Source organism: Hyperolius riggenbachi, chromosome 1 (genome assembly GCF_040937935.1).
Source record: "Hyperolius riggenbachi isolate aHypRig1 chromosome 1, aHypRig1.pri, whole genome shotgun sequence".
Taxonomy (NCBI): Eukaryota; Metazoa; Chordata; class Amphibia; order Anura; family Hyperoliidae; genus Hyperolius; species Hyperolius riggenbachi.
In genome coordinates this window covers 618,251,848-618,272,456 of record NC_090646.1, presented here as the reverse complement: position 1 = coordinate 618,272,456, position 20,609 = coordinate 618,251,848, and the positions used below count along the sequence as shown (strand labels likewise).

Genomic DNA, 20,609 nt, shown 5'->3' with positions numbered 1-20,609 from the left:
GCTTGTTCAGGGTCTATGGCTAAAAGAATTAGAGGCAGAGGATCAGCAGGGCTGCTAGGCAACTGGTATTGCTTAAGAGGCAATAAATATGGCAGCCTCCATATACCTTCAAGTTTGCAGCCATAAGGTGCGTGTGGCCTACAGACTCAACAGCCCGAAAATAACATAGTTCAACTGTGCGTCTGAAGACATGGCTAAAATCTCTGAAGCAGTGTGGAAGATGCCAGTGCTATATAAATACAACATATTGGTAACACTAAGCTTTAGAAGAACACCGTATACATGCTGTAAGATAGATGTGATAGATAACTAGGCATGGTCAATGAGATGCAAATTTACATTAACCAATCAAATCCTACTGTGGTAAAATTTGATTGGTCCATTTTCAGGCTGCAAAAATTTGCATAATCCTGCATCAACTCAAAATTACTTGCATCTCATTGATGACTCTGGTCATAGTGTCCTTACCTTATCTGAAATATGAAGCTTTATGTTATGTGAATGCTAAGCTAAGCTTGTAACTGTAGTAAAAAAACAAAACCAAAACCCAATAACTTCCCACAATCCTGATGGCACGGCAGTTAGGCAATATCACCCAGACCATATAGGTACCCATTTTAAGGGGAGGGGGGGGGGGGGGGGGGGTGTTAAAATATATTTGTGGTGCATTACAATTTTTATGGCTTTTTTTATTTTTGGATGTTGCACTGGCGAAGGAACCCGTCCTATCTCACTGGCACAGGAAAACTATTCTCATGGATTCCAGAAATGATCAGAGTTTAGTAAAATTATTTATAGCAATTGTCAAAATAGTCAATAGAAATCCAGATGAACAGAAATACAATGCATTGATCTGAGGCAGTGTTATGGACATTATATCAGTGCATCAGCAGTGCAGCGACCGGAGCACAGCTGATGCGTCTGCGGGGACAGAGCAGAATTGCCACCAAATTTAAATTTATAAAAAATAGACTATGGTGGCAATGCTGCTGGACAGAGCCGAGACTTAGTGTGCTGATTATTGAGGACAATTCCATCTCTCCATTCATATTTGCACTCAGTCTAGACAGGATTACAGGCACACACAATGCTGTCCAGAGGAAACAGTCTGAGGCCGCTGCAGTTTCATCCTGGAAGGGCTGCAGGGTGGACCTTTATTCAGTTCACATTTGGGCTGTGGCAGCTTGTTTAATCCATGATCAAGGGCCTAGTCTTTCCAATTTGGCTTGCAATGATTTCAGGTTTCCAATGCGTGTCTGTACTGCTGGGGTCGGTTCCATGGACTGGAGCTCTACCAGGTAGCAAGCGATGGCATCCAGGCAGACCGTATTAAACCGCCGTCTACAGGAAAGAGACAAGTACAATAGGTTAGGTGCTAATCTATGCTGTGGGAGGAAATCAGCAAATGTATTCATTTTATACAACAGGCTACTTCATCTACGCGGTACAATTTTCCGTCACATCGACAGATCTATTAGATAATATCCGACTGGTCCGATCGGATTCCAACTTTGGGATCGATTTTGGGTACTTATCAATGCAAAATCGATCGTAAACAATTTGTAAGTCTACACACAATGCAATTTCTTATCAGATCACTGGGTGATCTGATGGAAAACTGTACAGTGTAGCTGGGACTTAAGTAGTCATGGTAGCTACAGTACGTCATCGAAATTTAAATTAGATAGTGCTGCCTGCAGCAGAGGGGGGTTAACTTGCCTATTCCGCAGCCTGTAGCCATTGCGTTCCACACAACACCGCTACTTCCTCTTTAGACCAGGGAAGGAGGAAGTAGTGGCGTTCCGTGGACGGCGAGTGTAATGCATCAGCTAAAGGCGGCAGAAATTAGACAAGACAAATAACATTTATATCGCGCTTTTCTCCTGGTGGACTCAATGCGCCAGAGCTGCAGCCACTAGGACGCGCTCTATAGGCAGTAGCAGTGTTAGGGAGACTTGCCTAAGGTCTCCTACTGAATACGTGCTGGCTTACTGAACAGGCAGAGCCGAGATTCGAACCCTGGTCTCCTGTGTCAGAGGCAGAGCCCTTAAACATTACACCATCCAGCCCCCCCACTGCAGACAGTGCTATCCAATTTACTACTTCTAAGCCACCCCTCCGTACCATGCCTGCCCCCCGGTCTCCAAATCCTCAGAGGTGCCAGTAGTGAAATCCAGCATCAGGGCCTCCCCTAAGGTCAGCGTCTGGCTACTACAGGGTGAATCAGTATATAACTTTTTTTTTTTCTTTTTAACCAGGCTTCAGGTTTGTTTTAAAGACAAATAATTTGAGTATTGGCTTTTCAAGTCCAATTTAAAATATAATGTATTTCCACCTTGGCACATGGAAACTAATACCGTCCTATCTCTATGGTTGTAAAGATGCATACACACCAACTGATATCACGCGTCGGGGGAATCGGGACCCGATCCCTTTGGGCATCACGGCTGAGCCGACCTATACAGATGCGTGTCAGCTGTGTAGCTGACAATGCGTTCTGTTGCTATGCAGGGCCGGAGGGATGGTGGTGCGGCACGTGACGTCATGCAGCGGGTGGGGAGTGGATCGCTTGCACACATGCCTGACTATCAGCACAAGTGCTCGTTATTCGCTGCCTTTAGTCAGGCGTGTGTACGAGGCTTAAATCCACTTTAACATCATACATAAACTGATGTAAACTGTAATGTGTATGAATAATATTATTATTATTATTAGATAAGCTCTTATAAGAGGATATGAGTATTATTATAAGATAAGAAGCTCTCCTCTCAGGAGACCTATGCACAGTACTCCCCCACATGTCTTGGCTGTCAGTTGATTGCTCACCTCTCGTAGCTTGGGACTCTGTTGGGGTCCTGTACATATCCGGACAGCAGTATGTGGATAGAGTCCAGAAGGTGTAATGGCTTCTTCACCCTATTCCAGAATGGATCCTAGAGAGAGTGTACTGCAGTTAGAGATGGCACACAAGCTGGCAATTTGTCTAATGCACCCCTTCCAGATGTCCAATCCTAAATCCTCCCTTCCTGACACTTAATCCTAACCCCCCCCCAATCCCCCCTTCCTGATGACGAACCCTAAAACCCCCCTTCCTGACACCTAACACTAAACACCACCCTTTCCTACACACCTAATCCTAAACTCCCCCTTCCTGACACCTAACCCTAAAAACCACCTTTCCTGACACCTAATCCTACACTTCCCCTTCCTGATGCCTAATCCTAAACTCCCCCTTCCTGACACCTAACCCTAAAAACCACCTTTCCTGACACCTAATCCTACACTTCCCCTTCCTGATGCCTAATCCTAAACCCTCCTTCCTGACACCTAACCCTAAATCCCTCCTTCCTGACACCTAACCCTAAATCCCCCCTTCCTGACACCTAACCCTAAAACCCCCTTCATGACACCTAATCCTACCCCCCCCCCTTCCTGACACCTAATCCTTACCCCCCCTCCTAATGACTAACCCTAAAACCCCCCTTCCTGACACCTAATCCTACCACCCTCCCTTCCTGACACCTAATCCTAACCCCCCCTTCCTGATGACTAACCCTAAAACCCCCCTTCCTGACACCTAATCCTAAACCTCCCTTTCCTGACGCCCAACCCTAAACCCCTCCTTTTCCTTAACTGCCTAACCTTAGCTGCATCCCACTTCCCTACCCGCACAGTAAATAACAAATATAAAAAAATCTATATTTCAAAAACTATACATTTTTAAGTTTGAAAACTATACATTTTCAAAAATGTCGAATTTTGGTTGAACAGCCTCGTCGGTTTAAAGGACATCCAAATTTCTGCTTTTGGCACCCAATAGGCAATATTTGCATTAGCGCCTATAGCGGAGCCCAAATTGATCATTAGCCACAGGTGCCCAAATTAATTAGTCTGCTTCTCCTAACTCTCCTACACCTATGGCTAACTAATTTCTTCATCCAAAGCCAAAGGTTATTTATAGATCAACCTCGGCTACAGTAGCCAAGCTCCGCCTATGGAATAAGCAGACCACTACTTGGGCACCCAACATTTTACTCTGCTTCATGTAATATTCTCGCATGATATGCTGGAGCTCAACACAATAGCACACTGGCTGGCTGTGAGTCTGTGACAAACAAACTGCTCACCCTTAGCCACTCCATTCCTCCTCAGTCAGGACAGCAGTGCCACCTCCTCCCTTCTGCTGTGCAAGTCAAATGAAACACGGCTGCGCTCCTGCCTCCTCACACAGCACAAGAAGCTGCTTTTCCCCAATGATTACCCCTTCACTTCGCTCTCCTCTTGCTGCTACTCCTACTCTGCCTGCATGCTATAAGTGTAAACACAGCACAAACATGCCGCCCCTGTGATCTCTGCACCTGATGCAAATGTTTTACCTTGCGTCATGAGAGGACAAGCCTTGGCTATATAACAACCGAGTGCAGGCACATCATGTTACCAGCAGTACGCTCAACAATCGATGGCCTGCACTCAATCACAACCAAGCACCCGAACCCAAACCAACCACCCTGCCCTGAGAGCTGCCACACTCTTACTGAGCCACAAGTATGGAACAGCTGAGTGCTGGCACCCAAAATCAACGCCTGGCACCCAATAGGTGCAAATATACATTGCGGGTTATGACTGTGTCTATGTTAGGAGATAGCCGATGTACTGAACTCATTTGATTCCATCCCTCTGCCTCAGCCAATATAAACAACTTCTGAAACGGATGGGATAATCAGGACACACACAATAGATTCTACTTTCTGTTATGGAGGAAACGCTTACCCTGGCCTTAAAGAGGTGGTCATACACTTCAAGCAGCCTGACAACAGACACATCAATTTCCTCCATGGTTTTTGTGACGTAGCCCACATCCCAGCCCAGGTTACACACTTGTTGCTCCAGGTACTGCACCAAAAACTCTGCAAAAATACAACAATAAAAAAATCATTATAGAAGATGAACCCGTACACAATCAAAGCAGTGGCAAACATGACCTTTTTCTCACTAAAGTTTCTGCTACTGTGATAACATAGGCTTGCTTCTGTAGCAACGGATGGGAGTCGAGCGTCTTTTAAAGTGGACCTGAACTCTTGCACATGACAGAAGGAAAACAGAGAAATGCACCCTGTATGTATGTACAGAGTTTAGTTCGTCTAATGTCCCCTCACCTGTGACTAATTTCTAAACATAGGATGTTAACCCTATGCCTGCTTCCATGAAAGCAGGAAGTAGACACTGCAGATTTATTGCAGGATTTGTATCAGTTGTAACAAAAATAAATGTTTTTTCTTTAATTGTTATTGTGCTGTTGCTTATCTTTTAGAGCAGAGATAGAGGAAGTTCTGAGTTCAGGTCCGCTTTAAGAACGTAGATAGAACGAGGGCTTGTTCATACTATGAGCGTTTTTCGCTTTATTTATTTATTTTTTTAAGTGAACCTCCGGACTAAAAATCTACTCAGCGGAACTGAAAAGGCTTGGTGTTTCAGTTTCACAGCATCAGAACTTTGTTTTTCTTACCAAAACATCATTTTTAGCTGCATTTTTAGCTAAGCTCCACCCATCAAAGAAAACTGCCCGGGCTTTTTTCCCCCTGATGCTGTGCAAAGCATGATGGGATTTCCTATGTTGTTATTCACGTTGCCTAGCAACTGAGAGGGGTGATCAGCACACAGGACAGTTGAAACTGTGTCTCATGCTCCCTGTCACCTTTCAACCAAAAAGATGGCTGCCGTCATGAAATCAAACATTTGCCTGTACTTTTAAAACAAGGTGGGTAAGAGATTATATTACCTATCTATTTTAATTAACATAACTAATGTAACTTAATGAAGGTATGTTTGTTTAGGCTGAAAGTCCTCTTTAAGCGCTGGTGATTTTTAAAATCGCTTTAAAAGCGCTAGTGCAATTTTGCTCTAAGTGAGCATTCTCACACGGGCGATGAGCTTTCTTTCCAAGCACAAACATGGGTCCTGCACCATTTCCTAAGCGATTGCACTTCAATGCAAGGTACAGGAAAATTGCTAAGCGCTCTGAAAAGCGATTTTGTGAGCACATAGTACATTAGTTACATTCAGTTCCAGGTCAAAGAGTTCCTGATTGTCTACAGAAAGAAAAACTCAAATGACCGGACAAAAGCGCTTAGAAAAATCACTAATCACACAAAGTGCTGGGAAAAGGGCTTACAAAAGTGCTCAGCGCTAGCGATTTCTAGTGTGAACAAGGCTTAAAAATCCCTTATAAGGGTGGCCAAACATGACTTGATTTTCAGCATCGATATCTGGCCGATTCAATCATAATGATCAAATCTAGTTCTCGCTGCTGCCACACGGCCACCTGATCAAATCGGTTTGATTGAATGCCAGGCTCCCCAAGTATCAATCGAGCATGCTGGAAAATCTCAGTCGCAAGGGCTCCATTGGGTGCATGGCATAAACGGCAGTCGATCTCCCAACGGCTGACGGACCCCCGGCCAGTCACCCCCCATGTGTATATATACACCCCCAGGCCCGTGGCGAGTGTTGTACTCCACCCTCGTGCATTCATGCTTTACCTGTCCGGTGTCTGCTGCTGTCTCTGCACTCTTCTTCAATCACGCCCCATGTGGCTGGTGCTGTATTGCACGTGGGTTGAGGATGTGACATTACAATTGCCAGTAACCACGTGGGGAATAAAGAAGAAGAGTGCGGAGACAGTGGCAGACACCGGACAGGTAAAGCATTAATTCATGGCACTGGGGAGATAACACTTACATTTAGGGGATGGGAGGGGGGGGGAATGAGGCCGAGGGATTCGCACACTATTACCACTGCGCACCTGATCAAGCATAAATTAAAAAATGTGATCAGCACCCACGGCTTCAAAATGAAAGGAAACTGGAGTGCTAAGACCATCCGCCCTTGAGTACCTCTTGGACGGCAGCAAGCATTCCAAAAAGTTGGTCAGCACCTCCAAAAAAATAGCTCAGTGGGACTGTCCAGCCTGAAGAAAGGCTGAGAAGTCTGAAAGAGCGGGCTGTCACTGGAACTCAGCCCCATATGATGTCCATCTATTTTTATGGATTTTAGACTTTTTTGAATAAAGAGCTATGTTTTAATCTAAAAGAGCTATTTTTTTTGGAGGTGCTGACAAACTTTTTGGAACACCTGATCAAGCATGTCAGCCCGAGATTTTCCACCATGTCCAATCAATGCATGCTACCAATTTCTGGCCCCAATTTTTTGAACTGTCAATTGGGCATACTCTTGGCAACACAGATTTTCATCAGAACAGATAATTAACAGATGTATGGCCAACTTTAATAATGATCTAAAGATCACTAATAGAGTGGTTCACATCCTCAGATAAACAGACAAATAATGACCTAAAAGCAACATCAATCCTGGGAGTCAAGCGGCAGGACGCCTGCAACAAAAATAAGTGCAGTAACAGGAGAGGGGAAAAACTGCATCATCACCCTGAGCCACTTAGAAGGAAATCCTTGTGCAGCTAATGTGTGAAATCAGCTGGATCAGGCTGGATTCTCAGGCCCCAGTATAGCACACCCTGCATGAGATGATAAATCTGCAGCTAATGAAGCTATAAATGAGCTCTCATGGGATGGAAGCCGACAGTCCCTTGTGGTAAAGGCAACACATACAGGATATGGAAAGCTCAGGTTGCTGACGCCAAGGTGATGGACTTGAATGTGGACCGACTTAAAGAGGAACTACACAATATGAAGTATTTAAACACAGCATACATAATAATACATGTAATATAAGAGGCACAAAGCTTTTCATAGATCTGTTTGTTTTTTTTAAATCTGTCTATAACCTCTTGGATTAGCTGTCAAATCACTTTTAGGCTACTTTCACACCAAGACGTTGCGTTTTAGGGGACTTTATGGTCGCATAACATGCCGCTAACGCAACGCCTGGTGCTCTTGGATGTGGACGTCAGAGTGAGCCGCGTTGTGCAGCTCACTCTGGCATCCTGTGATGCCGTGATGCGTACCCTTGGACGCATGCGGCATCACGTGGTCCCGCCAGCCAATCGCCGCACAGAGCGGCGCTCCAGAAAGTAAACACTGCACGTCACACCGTGCAGTGAATATTAATTATCCATGTGCCTGGCCGAGGAGGAGGGAAGACCTCCTCCCTCCTCCAACACTACTGAGCATGTGCGCACAGTCTAATGCGGCTTAGCCGCACATAACGCACAGCATGCAGCACTTTCAACTTACGTGCTGCGTTACAATGTAATGCAACGTGGGCACTGTGAACAGCCCATTGATTAATCATTGCTGTGAGTTGGGCTGTGTTACAGGCTGCACTAACGTGCGCCTGTAACGTCTTACTGTGAAAGCAGCCTTAACCCTCTGGGCGATACAATTATATCGCCCAGGAGGGGGCGCAGTACTTTTTTCTTAAATTTTTTTATTTTTTAAATCATGTAGTGAGCCCTGGGCTCGCTACATGATAGCCGCAGCGCAGCGGCATACCCCCACCCACTCCGATCACCTTCGCCGATCAGAGTAAGCAGGAAATCCCGTTCAGAACGGGATTTCCTACTGGGCTTCCCTGGTCGCCATGGCGACGGTGCAGGATGACGTCATGACGTCAGAGGGAGTCCCGATCCACCCCTCAGCGCTGCCTGGCAGGAGAGGGGGGGGCTGCGCGGCACGGTGGGTAGCGGCGGATCGGCGGCGATCGGAAGTTACACACAGCTAGCAAAGTGCTAGCTGCGTGTAACAAAAAAAAAAAATTATGCAAATCGGCCCACCAGGGCCTGAGAACTCCTCCTGCACAACATACCCAGTCTTCGCATTGGTAAAGCGGTATTGTCACCATAAAAATCAAATTTCAACAGTAACTGGTCTGAGTGTATTAAGTGATAAAGATGCTAATCCTGCATTCAAGACTTGCGAAACTTTTTCTGCTGTTATGGTTTGTAGTTATCACATACTTTAGGGGCACTGGCCCTAGTGCCAAAGAGTTGAATGCTGGGAGTTATTTTTATCTATAATATATTCCTCCTCTTCCATTTATTTCCCTGCCTAGCTTTCTTATCTGAAACACCTCTGATTACTTGTGTTTACAAGCAAGGCTGAGGTGACTCAGAGATTGGAGGATAAGACAGTGCCGTTACTAGTATACACCTCAGTGGGAGTGTCTGAAGACTCTGGGAGGAGGGCAGCTAATGAATACACGATGAGCAAGAGAAGGGAGGGGGGGGGGGGGGGGGGGGACAAGAGTCAGGAAGGATAGGCTGTCAGCATTAGCTTGGCAAGATGGCCACTGCCTAGAATAGGATTTTCTGCTTTTCCTTTATAAAATTCAAAAGAATCATTACGTGGATAGCACAATACATCTGTTATGTAAGTAGAAGTAGTATTTATCTACTTATATATGTGTTTTTTTATTTCTAGGTTAGCATGGGTGTCAATTGTTCTTTAAGATGGTGGCGGTAATTATCGTGGTTATTACCGCATGTTCTAGTTTCCATGAATAGACATTTGCTGACATTTACTGACGTGTTGAAGTAATTACCGCACAAGTCGGTAATTTACCTCACTGCTCAGTAATTTCAGCTTTTCATGCTGTAACAGCCATTATGAATTGACATTTTCCTAAGTGCTAGGTAAAGTCTGCTGTTTTCTGCATTACCGAATGGGGTAATGCTTTATGAATTGAGGCCATTGTCCCTTTAGTGCAAATAAAATGTTTATATAAAATGTCCATTCCGCCAAATGCATGTGCCTTTTTAATGCCCATGGCATTAAGTGGTGAATGCAAAGCAGACCATTAGAAGTGCAAATAAACAAACATAAAACCACACAACTGCTCGTTTTATAAACTCAACAAAACATTACGGTTTTCCTTTTTCTAATTAAAATATTAAGTCTCACCTAAAGGGAAGTAGCGAGGATTGCTGGCATAGATCTTGCCCAGCGCCGTCAGTTTCAAGTTTAATGCTTGCATCCGATCCACAGCATTAATTCCCCTGCTGTCAATTAATTCTGAGAAAACAAAATCATTTATTAATGGCTGCAAATTATTCTTCCTAAAATGATTCTGTACAGTAGTTAACTTGTAGACACAGAGCACCGTGCAATGATCATATGTGGAGTTCAGTGATCAGGAACACATCTCACTCTCCTGTCATCACACCAGTAAGGAATGAATTGCTAAGGCCCTAGGGCTGAAAAATAAATGACTCTTGAAAAGTACATTGTTAAAGGGAATCTGAAGTGAAAATAAACGTATGATATAATGATTTGTATGTGTAGTACAGCTAAGAAATAAAACATAAGCAGCAGAGATATGAGTCTAATATTGTTTCCAGTGCAGGAAGAGTTAAACTCCAGTTATCTACGCAAAAGAGCCACTTATCTCTCCGAAGTCTCAGAAGACAGAGCTCTCTGCGACTTTGGAGAGATAAGTGGCTCTTTTGCGTAGATAACTGGAGTTTATTAACTCTTCTTGCACTGGAAACAATTTTAGACGCATATCTCTACTGTCTGTCAATGTATTTTGTTTTCTGCAGAGGAAAGTTTAAAAGGTCACTAGCCTGCTTTGTGAAATCATTTAGAATGCTGAGTTTAATGTGTAAACTGCAAATATTAGAGAATGATGCAATGTTCTAAAAAAACAAACAAACTATATAACTGAAAATAAAAATGAGAATATTTTCTTTGCTACTAGTGTTGTAGTAGTGGCTGGATGGTGTAATGGTTAAGGGCTCTGCCTCTGACACAGGAAGACCTGGGTTCGAATCTCGGCTCTGCCTGTTCAGTAAGCCACACCTATTCAGTAGGAGACCTTAGGCAAGTCTCCTTAACACTGCTATAGAGCACATCCTAGTGGCTGCAGCTCTGGCGCTTTGAGTGCGCCAGGAGAAAAGCGCAATATAAATGTTATTTGTCTTGTCTAGTAATTATCCGTACTAAACAACCAATTCATTATATCAATTTTTTTTTCCGCTTCAGTGTCTAAATTTCTCATTTTTTCTTGTTTTCCCCTGCATGTTCGTCTGATAAACAGCTAAATGAAGGCATATTCTAGAACTCATATTTGCAGTTTCAAAAGGCACTTCAGCCCAGAGCTAAAGCCTCTCCACCAGTAGCTATAATACCTCTTTCGATGATTTCTTGCCACAGATTCTGCACCAGGATGGGGTCCGAGTGGCCAGCACAATGGAGGATGGCCAGCTTACTCTCCGACAGCTTGAATGTTTCCGCAAATTCTGCAAATAACTGGAGAAATCAAACAGATTACATACTGAATGTCAAAGTGAGTGGAGAGTGAGAACATTCATTTAATATTGAATCTTGTAGTATTTAATAAAAGTACTTTTGTTGTTCCTCAGAGCTGGTTCAGACAGGCGACTGCTGACATTTATCGCTAGGGACCCACTGCGGCGTAACAGATGAATTCATGTCACTGCATTTACTGCCGTTTTCTCAAGCACCACGGTCAATCCAGATTCTATCCCCTAGAACTCTTAAACACGATGTCAAAAGGTAGCCATACACTGATCGATTTGGCATCAGATTCGACCAACAGATGCCTCTCTGATCGAATCTCATCAGAGAGGGATCGTATGGCTGCCTTTACTGCAAACAGATTGTGAATCGATTTCAGCCTGTTCCGTCTCCCCCCCCCCCCCCCCCCCCCCCGCATACATTACCTGAAGCCTGGTCCCGGGCATCTTCTCCGCATCGGCTCCCGGCTGCCATCTTCTCCCATCACCTTCCGCCTCACAACATCCGGCATCCGCGTATAACTTTCTATCACTCCAGTGGCAGCGGAAGTTCACATAGAGCGCCCTCTATTTGTACTTCCGCTGTCACTGCAGTGACACAGGAAGTTACACACGGATGCCTGCCGTGATGCGGAGAAGATGCCGTGAGCCAGCTTGAGGTAATGTATACCTGCGTCGATCATACGCCGATAGCGACGCGCTCCCTACCCGCGGGCGATCGACTAATTTCCCGCACGAAGCGATCGACGGGATCGATCTATTTCGGGACAAAATATATCGAAATTTAGCATTTAGCGTGAACGACGTGACAGCAGATTCGATCCCAGTGATCGAATCTGCTGTCGATCGGCGGGTAATCGGCTAGTGTATGGCCGGCTAAACACTTTTCAGTGCAGTTGCAGAGAAGTGTTTGGCGGTGATGAAACAAGCCGACAGACTCCATCCATTTGAACCAGCCCTTACCCTGTCAAAAGTTCTTTCTTTTCCGATCCATGAAAAAAAACGGATGGATTTGCAGCTCTGCTTCTTTACCAGCTGCCTCCTGATGAGTTATGCTGTATGCCATGGATAGTGGGCAAAGAGGTTACAGTGTTTTTATAGTATGTTGTGATCAGTCTTGACGGTGCCCAAATTACTCTCTTCCCCATGTTTAGTATTGGCGCTTAAAAGGGTTCTGTGGCCCTTTTTCAAAAGGCAATTTAAATGAAAGGAGATATGTTCCTTTCATAAGTACAAATCTTTTTTCCCTTGTCTTGTTTAGAAACAACTGTGCTGTCCCTTTCCTGCTCCTTTCTAATTATTCCTCTAGTTAGACTAATATTGTGCTGCAGGAAGAGGCAGATAATACAACAGCTGTTCCTCCCTGCTATCTGCCTCTCCCTCCCCCTGCTGCACATCATCTGATGAGTCATCACTGACCTTTCTGTGTGCTCCAGCTAGCAGGGGGAAGATCTACCTTGCTCCAGTGAGGTTGACAGCAGGGAGGAGATCTGCCTCTTGTGGCTTCAGCTCAGCTACACAGCAGTACAGGAAGACTGTGTACTGACCCGGAAGCACTTTAAATTGCAGCCATCTTGCCCAAAGGTTTAAAAGTTATATTTTATTCATTAAGTAATTTATTGGCAGCGGGGAGCTGCAAAAATAGGAGAAATGAAGTGGGGGAATAATGGGGGAAACAGTAATAGGTTTATTTTAATGTAAATTCATCACAGATCTTCTTTAACCCCTTGGCATAATACCACTCTGCCACCAAATGGACTCAATGATTCACTTCTCTGCTGCATTCGTACATTGTACATAGTGTATGTTACCTTACTTGTATACTAACCCTCTCTGTCATGTAATGTGTGGCCTGTCTCTATACCCTTGTATAATGTTTCTCCTAATCGTTATACAGTGTTGCGTAATAGGTTAGCGCTTTATGAATAAAGCAAGCTGCAGCGAATGATGATGACGTCAATGATTCAGGACTAAATTATGCCCAAGTGCTCAAGAAAAAAACCTACCTTTGTGACATCCATCAGCTCTGTGTCCAGCTGCACAATAGCATCCTGCGCTGACGGGTGATGGGAATATCGTCTGATTAACATGTCCTGGATGTGCAGCTGTATCCTTGCAACCTGACAACAAAAGATTAGGTAAGTTTTCTTATTTGTTTAAAAAAAAAAAAAAAAAGTTTAGAGAAGTACTTTTATTAAAAAATAAAAAATTAGGTATGTTTTTTAATATGCTGCAACTGGAAAGCTGAAAGTACCAGAGGGGAGACATTTACAGGAGCAGAAGGTATAAATAAGCAATGTCATTTTTCATGCGTCATACACACATATGCAGCACTAAAGTCAGCTCCTATTGCTAAAGACATGTCTGCAATTTTATCGATCTGTAGTGACAAACCTCTTACACACTTCTGTATGACATAATCCTCACCTCAGAACAGAAGACGACCTTCTCAATCTCACCACGCAGAAATGTAACCGCATTGGACACATACGATTTGGGTCATAGGTGACCTTTGCTCAACACACACCATACAATCTTGGTTGTACAGATTTACCAAATCTATGTAGTATAAGGGCCAACAGATTGATAATACCTTGAATGATTGATTGGATAAGCTCTTATATTACATGAAAGTGGTAAGATTGAACAACCATGATTGTATGGTGTGTGTTGAGCCCAAGATCATACGTGACCCTATTTTTAAGCAGAATCCATACACAGAAAATAGTGGACACAATCACAAGCATGTCTCCTCCCCAGCAGCACCATTGCATTGCAAGGTTAGGAGAGTTTTTGTGCAGGGAGACAGATAAGGTTAGGCGTCAGGGGAGGGTTCTGTGTGAGAGTAGGGTTAGGTTTAGCTACAGCAAAATATCGGTAACAATTACCAATATTTTACAATCAAAAATAAATACTTGAAATGGTAGAATATCAGTAAATGTACCAATATTATACTATCTCCATACTGGTGCAGCACTAGTCTTTTTGGAACATAATAAAGAATCCATCCATTTTAATCTGCAGCCTGCTAAAGTACTTCCAAAACTGGAAATAAGCTCAGTTCTTTGCAGCCATGGTAACAGTACTCCAGAGCACAAGAATGCGCCCATAAACTCAATCCTATCCTTCTGTAGAAATAATTGGCTGCATAGCTGCAGCTCGGAAAAGCTCAATATGCGAGACACTTTATTAGACTAAAACATGGCATCAGCCTATGACTATACCTGGTGGCTTGGGAAAACTCCTATACCAGCTTAGCCTGCAGCTTGGGGAAGCTTAATATTTGAGATATTCTAAAACATGGTTTAGGTTCAGTCTATGTACATGTTGGTAACCTTGGCAATTAAACATGGGGTGTAGTCAAGCTACCGGTTGATCCCTGGACCCAGGTAAAGGCTGAGTTGTGTTGGAGGATTGTATTATGGGATTGGCAGATGTGTTTGCCCAGGATGATGTTGCGTTCTAAATCCTCATAAACACCGTACAATTTTACATCAGATCGACCGGCGATCTGATAAGAAAATGCACTGTGCGTCTCAGTCCAAATTTTTTCCGATTGATTTTGCGTTAAAGGGAACCAGAGACGCCGGAATCCTAAAAAGAAAAAAAGATTTCATACATACCTGGGGCTTCTTCCAGCCCCATAAGCCTGCATCGCTCCCACGTCGCCATCCTCCGCTTCCTGGATCGCCGGTACCGGGTCCGTCACTTCCGGCGGACGCGGCCAAATGTCCGCATGAGCAGGGGCTGCCTCCATACCCTTATGCATGCGGCTGCGCAGTATGCAGCTGCACGCGTACGGGTATGCTGGGAGGCCCTGTGATGCGGACAATTGTCTGCGTGCTGCCGCCGACTGGCCGAAACTACGGGACCCGGTACCGCCGGATACAGGAAGCGGAGGAGGGCAGCATGGGAGCGATCCGTGCATATGGGGCTGGAGAAAGCCCCAGGTATGTATAAAATCTTCTTTCTGGGGCCTCTGGTTCCCTTTAAGTACCTAAATTCGATTGGGATCTGATCAGACCGGTTGGAAATTATCTAATAGATCCGCCGATCTGACGGAAAATTGTACCGTGTAGCCAGCTTAAACTCCCTGGCTGTAATCCTGAGCTGCTGCCAGGAGCTTTATGCAGAGAATAGCGCTCAGCGGGCGCTTTTACTCACCTCCTGGGGGATCCAGACGTTGGTAGCCATTCTCCTTCCTGTCCTCCGAAGCTCTGAATCGATCTGGTGAGATTGCCGTCGGTGATCTCACTACAGAGTTACAGCGCCACCAAGAGGTAAAACTGCAGCGCTGGAGCCCAGGGAGGTGAGTGACAGCAGGGGCTGCTGCAGGCATTCTGATCATTCATGATTTTTTCCTGATTTTAGGGTCTGAAATGTTTTAAAAAGACCCTAAAAATCAGGAAAATTCATACCGCCAGGGGGGTTAAAGCAGCATTAGGGGATTGTGAGATTTGCATGCATAGGATGAATACATCTTTAACAACTGCTCCACTGCATAACTCTTAAGCCTTGAGCACACAGTATGAGGCATGTTGCCCAGCAGGGATTGGAACCTTATCCCTCGGGTCAATATTTCAGGGAAGAGGCTGTACAGATGCATCGTTAGCCTGCAGGCAAGTGACGAGTTCTGTACCCATGCGGCAGAAGGGGTGGGTGACGTGGCAGGGTGGATTGGAGAGTGTTGCAGCAGTATTGTCAAATGGAGGGCAGGATAAGTGGGGAGAAGAATGCTCTTGGCTGTAGCAGCTCTCTCAATCTGCTTACACAGACGGGATAGAGTTAAGTCCTATAGTGGGAGGAGTCAGTACATGCATTTAAAGGAAAACTGTAGCGAGAGGGATATGGAGGCTGCCATATTTATTTCCTTTTAAGCAATACCAGTTGCCTGGCTATCCAGCTGATCCTCTGCCTCCTAATACATTCAGCCATAGACCCTGAACAAGCAAGCAGCAGATCAGGTGTTTCTGACAGTATTGTCAGATCTGACGAGATTAGCTGCATGCTTGTTTCTGGTGTGATTCACAAACTACTGCAGCCAAATAGACCAGCAGGGCTGCCAGGCAACTGGTATTGTTTAGAAGGAAATAAATATGGCAGCCTCCGTGTTCTTCTCAGTTCAGTTGTCCTTTAAGAATCTGGAAACTGCAGGTGATCCATGCCCATGATGAGTCAGTCATATTATGACAAAACATGTAGGCAGGGTCACTTGCAGAAAAATGTGGTGTAGTTCGGCAAGGGGGAGGAACAAGCGTGGTGGCTTAGAAAGAACCACATGTGATGCAATGCCTGGAGGCCGTGCCCGCCAGGGTCAGCATATGGGGGGGGGGAGAGCCCATTCCCAAACTCTACCAGCAGCATTCTTTACCGCTTATGTAAGCGGTATGTATATTAGAGGCTGCCATATTTATTTCCTGTTAAACAATACCAGTTACCTGGCATCCCTGCGGATCTATTTGGCTGCAGTAGTGCCTGAATAACATCAGAAACAAGCATGTAGCTAATCTTGTCAGACAATGTCAGAAACACCTCATCTGCTGCATACTTGTTCAGAGTCTATGGCTAAAAGTATTAGAGCCAGAGCATCAGCAGTACAGCCAGGTAACTAGTATTGTTTAATAGGAAATACACATGGTAGCCTCCCCCTACAGTTGTCCTTTAAAGCAGACCCAAACCAAAAAATTTTCTAATTCAAAATATTTAGTTGCATCACTCTGACACATACAAAGATAAATAAACACTCCTTCAAGCCTATGAGCATTTCAGTGTATGCTTTTCACCCTTCTCTTTTCATAACTAGGGTTATACAGGTGGCCATTACTTCTGAGCTTAGTAGGAGGTTTTAGATCATGGGTGTGTTTGTCATCAGCTACCCTCCCTCACAGGTGCGTCGTCTATGTGAAATCTCACACAAGCTGAGATCACCTCCCCTGTGACATCAGTAGCAGCCTGTGTTTTGTTTTTTATCTCCTCCACCAGTCTGCTGGATTCTGTCCCGGCAATATGAAAGGAAGGGAGGGGTTCCTCTAATAAAATGTAAAATATTTTATATTTGTCATCATGCAGCTGAAAAAAGGCTGCTATTTATTACTATAAGTTAGAAAATAGATTTTATTTCTGAAATCTTGTATTTTTAATTTGGGTCCACTTTAAAGCCAAAGAAGGAGACAAGCTGCTGTGGCGGGTGGAGGCTCTTAAATACCCCACAGGCCTGAAAAGACCAATGTAATTTGGGTCTTCATTTGGGTGAGTCGCATCTCAAAGAGTGTGGTGAAGATTTCACACATACATGTCTTGAGTGTAGGCCCCTTATACCTCACACCCCATCAATTTGTCTCATTCGTTTTGTGGCTTTTGGTCCGGATCTGGAATGTTGTGCTGTGGACACATATCAATGGACATTTACTTTCCTATTTCTTTCCTAACTGTGCACCACCTCAGTGGCGTAGCTACAAACCTCTGGGCCCCGATGCGGAATCTGGATGTGGGCCCCCCCCCCCCCCCCTCGGCAACAACAGCCCCCCCTCCCCCGACAACACCCGACGGATGCACACACATATCAAAATCCCTATAGCCAGCTATAGGTACCCCCAGTATAGGTAGTCAGGCATAGGTAAGCCAGTATAGTTGCCCCCGGTATAGGTGAGATAGGCAGGCGCCGCCGGTATAAGTTAGATAGATAGGTGCCCCCAGTACAGGTTAGCTAGGTGGGTGCCTCAATATAGGTAGCCAGAATAGTTGCCCCCAGCGTAGGTTAGATAGGTAGGTGCCCCCAGTATAGGTTAGTTAGGTAGGTGCCTCCAATATAGGTAGCCAGTTTAGTTGCCACCTGTATAGGCTAGCTAGGTGCCCCCAATACAGGTTAGATAAGTAAGTGCCCCCAGTATAGGTTAGATAGGTAGGTGCCCCCAGTATAAATTAGATTAGGTCGGTGCCCCCTAGTATAGGTTAGATTAGGTAGCTGCCCCCCAGTATAGGTTAGATTAGGTAGCTGCCCCCCAGGATAGATTAGGTAGGTGCCCCCCAGTATAGGTTAGATGAGGTAGCTGCCCCCCAGGATAGGTTAGATGAGGTAGCTGCCCCCCAGGATAGATTAGGTAGCTTCCCCCCAGGATAGATTAGGTAGCTGCCCCCCAGGATAGATTAGGTAGCTGCCCCCCAGGATAGATTAGATAGCTGCCCCCCAGGATTAGGTTAGATTAGGTAGCTGCCCCCCAGGATAGATTAGGTAGCTGCCCCCCAGGATTAGGTTAGATTAGGTAGCTGCCCCCCAGGATTAGGTTAGATTAGGTAGCTGCCCCCCAGGATAGATTAGGTAGCTGCCCCCAGGATAGATTAGGTAGGTGCCTCCCAGTATAGGTTAGATTAGGTAGCTGCCCCCCAGAATAGATTAGGTAGCTGCCCCCCAGGATAGATTAGGTAGGTGCCCCCCAGTATAGGTTAGATTAGGTAGCTGCCCCCCAGGATTAGGTTAGATTAGGTAGGTGCCCCCCAGGATAGATTAGGTAGCTGCCCCCAGGATAGATTAGGTAGCTGCCCCCAGGATAGATTAGGTAGCTGCCCCCCAGGATAGATTAGGTAGCTGCCCCCCAGGATAGATTAGGTAGCTGCCCCCCAGGATAGATTAGGTAGCTGCCCCCCAGGATAGATTAGGTAGCTGCCTGTCCCCATAATGGAGGGGGGGGAGCCGCAGCCGCGGGGAGGGCAGCCCGACCTCTTCCTCCCTTCCTCTCCCCGGGCCCCCCCCTCAGATGCAGAGTAAGCGGCTAACGGAAGCGCTATAGGCAGAACTCCGTCCCTGGTTCCAATCGCCGCTGATCTCCTCTCTGGCTGGCTCTGCATAGATGCTTACACACGCAGCTTCCTGTTTAGCCGGAAGCTGCGTGTGTAACAACATCTATGCAGAGCCAGCCAGAAAGGAGATCAGCGGCGAGTGGAACGCAGGGAGGTGAGTTCTGCCTACAGCGCTTCCGTGAGCCGCTCACTCTGCATTTGAGGGGGGGGGCCCGGGGAGAGGAAGGGAGGGAGAGGTCGGGCTGCCCTCCCCGCGGCTGCGGCTCCCTCCTACCAGCGCGAACGGGCGCATGGCCCTCCAAACGGAGATGGGCCCCCCGGGCCCCTCCCCCGCCTCCTCAGGAGCCGGGCCCGGTCGCCAAGGCGACCGCTGCGACCACGGGCCCTACGCCCTTGCACCACCTCATGTATTTAGAGCTGTGAGCACAGTTAACAGATACTCATTTTGCATACAACCAAGGCCAGTGTTACTAATTCACTGGCAAAAGACTGTAACACCCCCATCTGCCGATTACCATTAGGGCCATATAGAAATTTAAAGGACAACTGTAACCTAAAATAAAAAAAGATACTTAAAGTGGATCCGAGATACATTTTTACTCATTGCATAATTGTGTTCCTTACGTATAGTTTATAGGGCGTTCCTCAAGCCAAATACTTATTTATTTGTTTTATTTTAATACTCCAATTCCCTATAAACTAATCAAGCCTCGCCCACAGCTCCTTTTGTGCCTTGGCACTGTAGCAAGGGCTTATAGGAGCTCAGTCTGGGCAGGAGGAGGTTACTAGCCATTGATTTTAGAGGCAGAGGGGAGGAGGAGAGGGGACTGAATTAACACACAGGTAAGCTGATAACATCTCCAGCCCTCAGCCTGTGACAAACAGAACATGGCTGCCCTCATTGTATCACAGGAATAAATAATCAAACTGTTGAAGCTGTTTGCAGCTAATTTACTGTGTAAACTATCTAAACTTTAGATAAGATATATAGACAAGTTACTTGTTATAGTTAGTTTTTCATCTCAGATCCGCTTTAAGAGCAGGGAACGTTCTGTATTCCTTAGAGCCTTTTCGGTCCTCTCTACATCCCATCGGTTCCACCGCTGGGCCCCTCATTCCAGCTTCCAACTTTAATGTCGAAGAGGCCTTCGAGCTCTGTATTGCAGACTCGTGTATGTGTAGTACAGAGCTGCTAATCTTCGGAAATGCTTGGAGACCAGAGTACTTCTGAGGAGGCACAGCTGGAAGATTTAAATGGAGGCCCAGTGGTGCAATGTGAAGATGCAGAGAGGAAAGGAAAGGCTCTAAGTGATCCAGAACTCTCCCTCCACTTGTATCTAACTTTTTTTTTTAGTTTACTGTTGTCCTTTAATTGACACTACCTAGTCGCAGCTGCTCCCAATGTGCCTCACAACTATAGCACACAGCAGCAACTGGTTAACCTGGTGGGCGTTCTGATTCCCGCGGCCGTGGGAGGTTTTTTTCCTCCGTTTTTTTTTTAAATCATGTAGCTAGCCTAGCGCTAACTACATGATTCTCCCCTTCCTGCTCCCTCCCGATCACCGCCGGTGATCACGCCCAT

At 45.6% G+C, this 20,609-nt stretch overlaps 1 protein-coding gene across 1 annotated transcript in view; it reads right to left on the bottom strand.

Moving 5' to 3' along the window:
- Positions 1-772: 772 nt before the first annotated feature.
- NUP155 (nucleoporin 155) overlaps positions 773-20,609 on the bottom strand; it is a 111,760-nt gene continuing 91,923 nt past the window's right edge. The window contains exons 30-35 of the mRNA XM_068250597.1: positions 13,237-13,350; positions 11,102-11,222; positions 9,876-9,986; positions 4,771-4,907; positions 2,827-2,933; positions 773-1,341 (exon numbers count right to left, since the gene is read on the bottom strand). Coding sequence (XP_068106698.1) covers positions 1,200-1,341; positions 2,827-2,933; positions 4,771-4,907; positions 9,876-9,986; positions 11,102-11,222; positions 13,237-13,350 — 732 coding nt within the window. The 3' untranslated portion in view covers positions 773-1,199. The remainder of the gene's footprint in view (positions 1,342-2,826; positions 2,934-4,770; positions 4,908-9,875; positions 9,987-11,101; positions 11,223-13,236; positions 13,351-20,609) is intronic.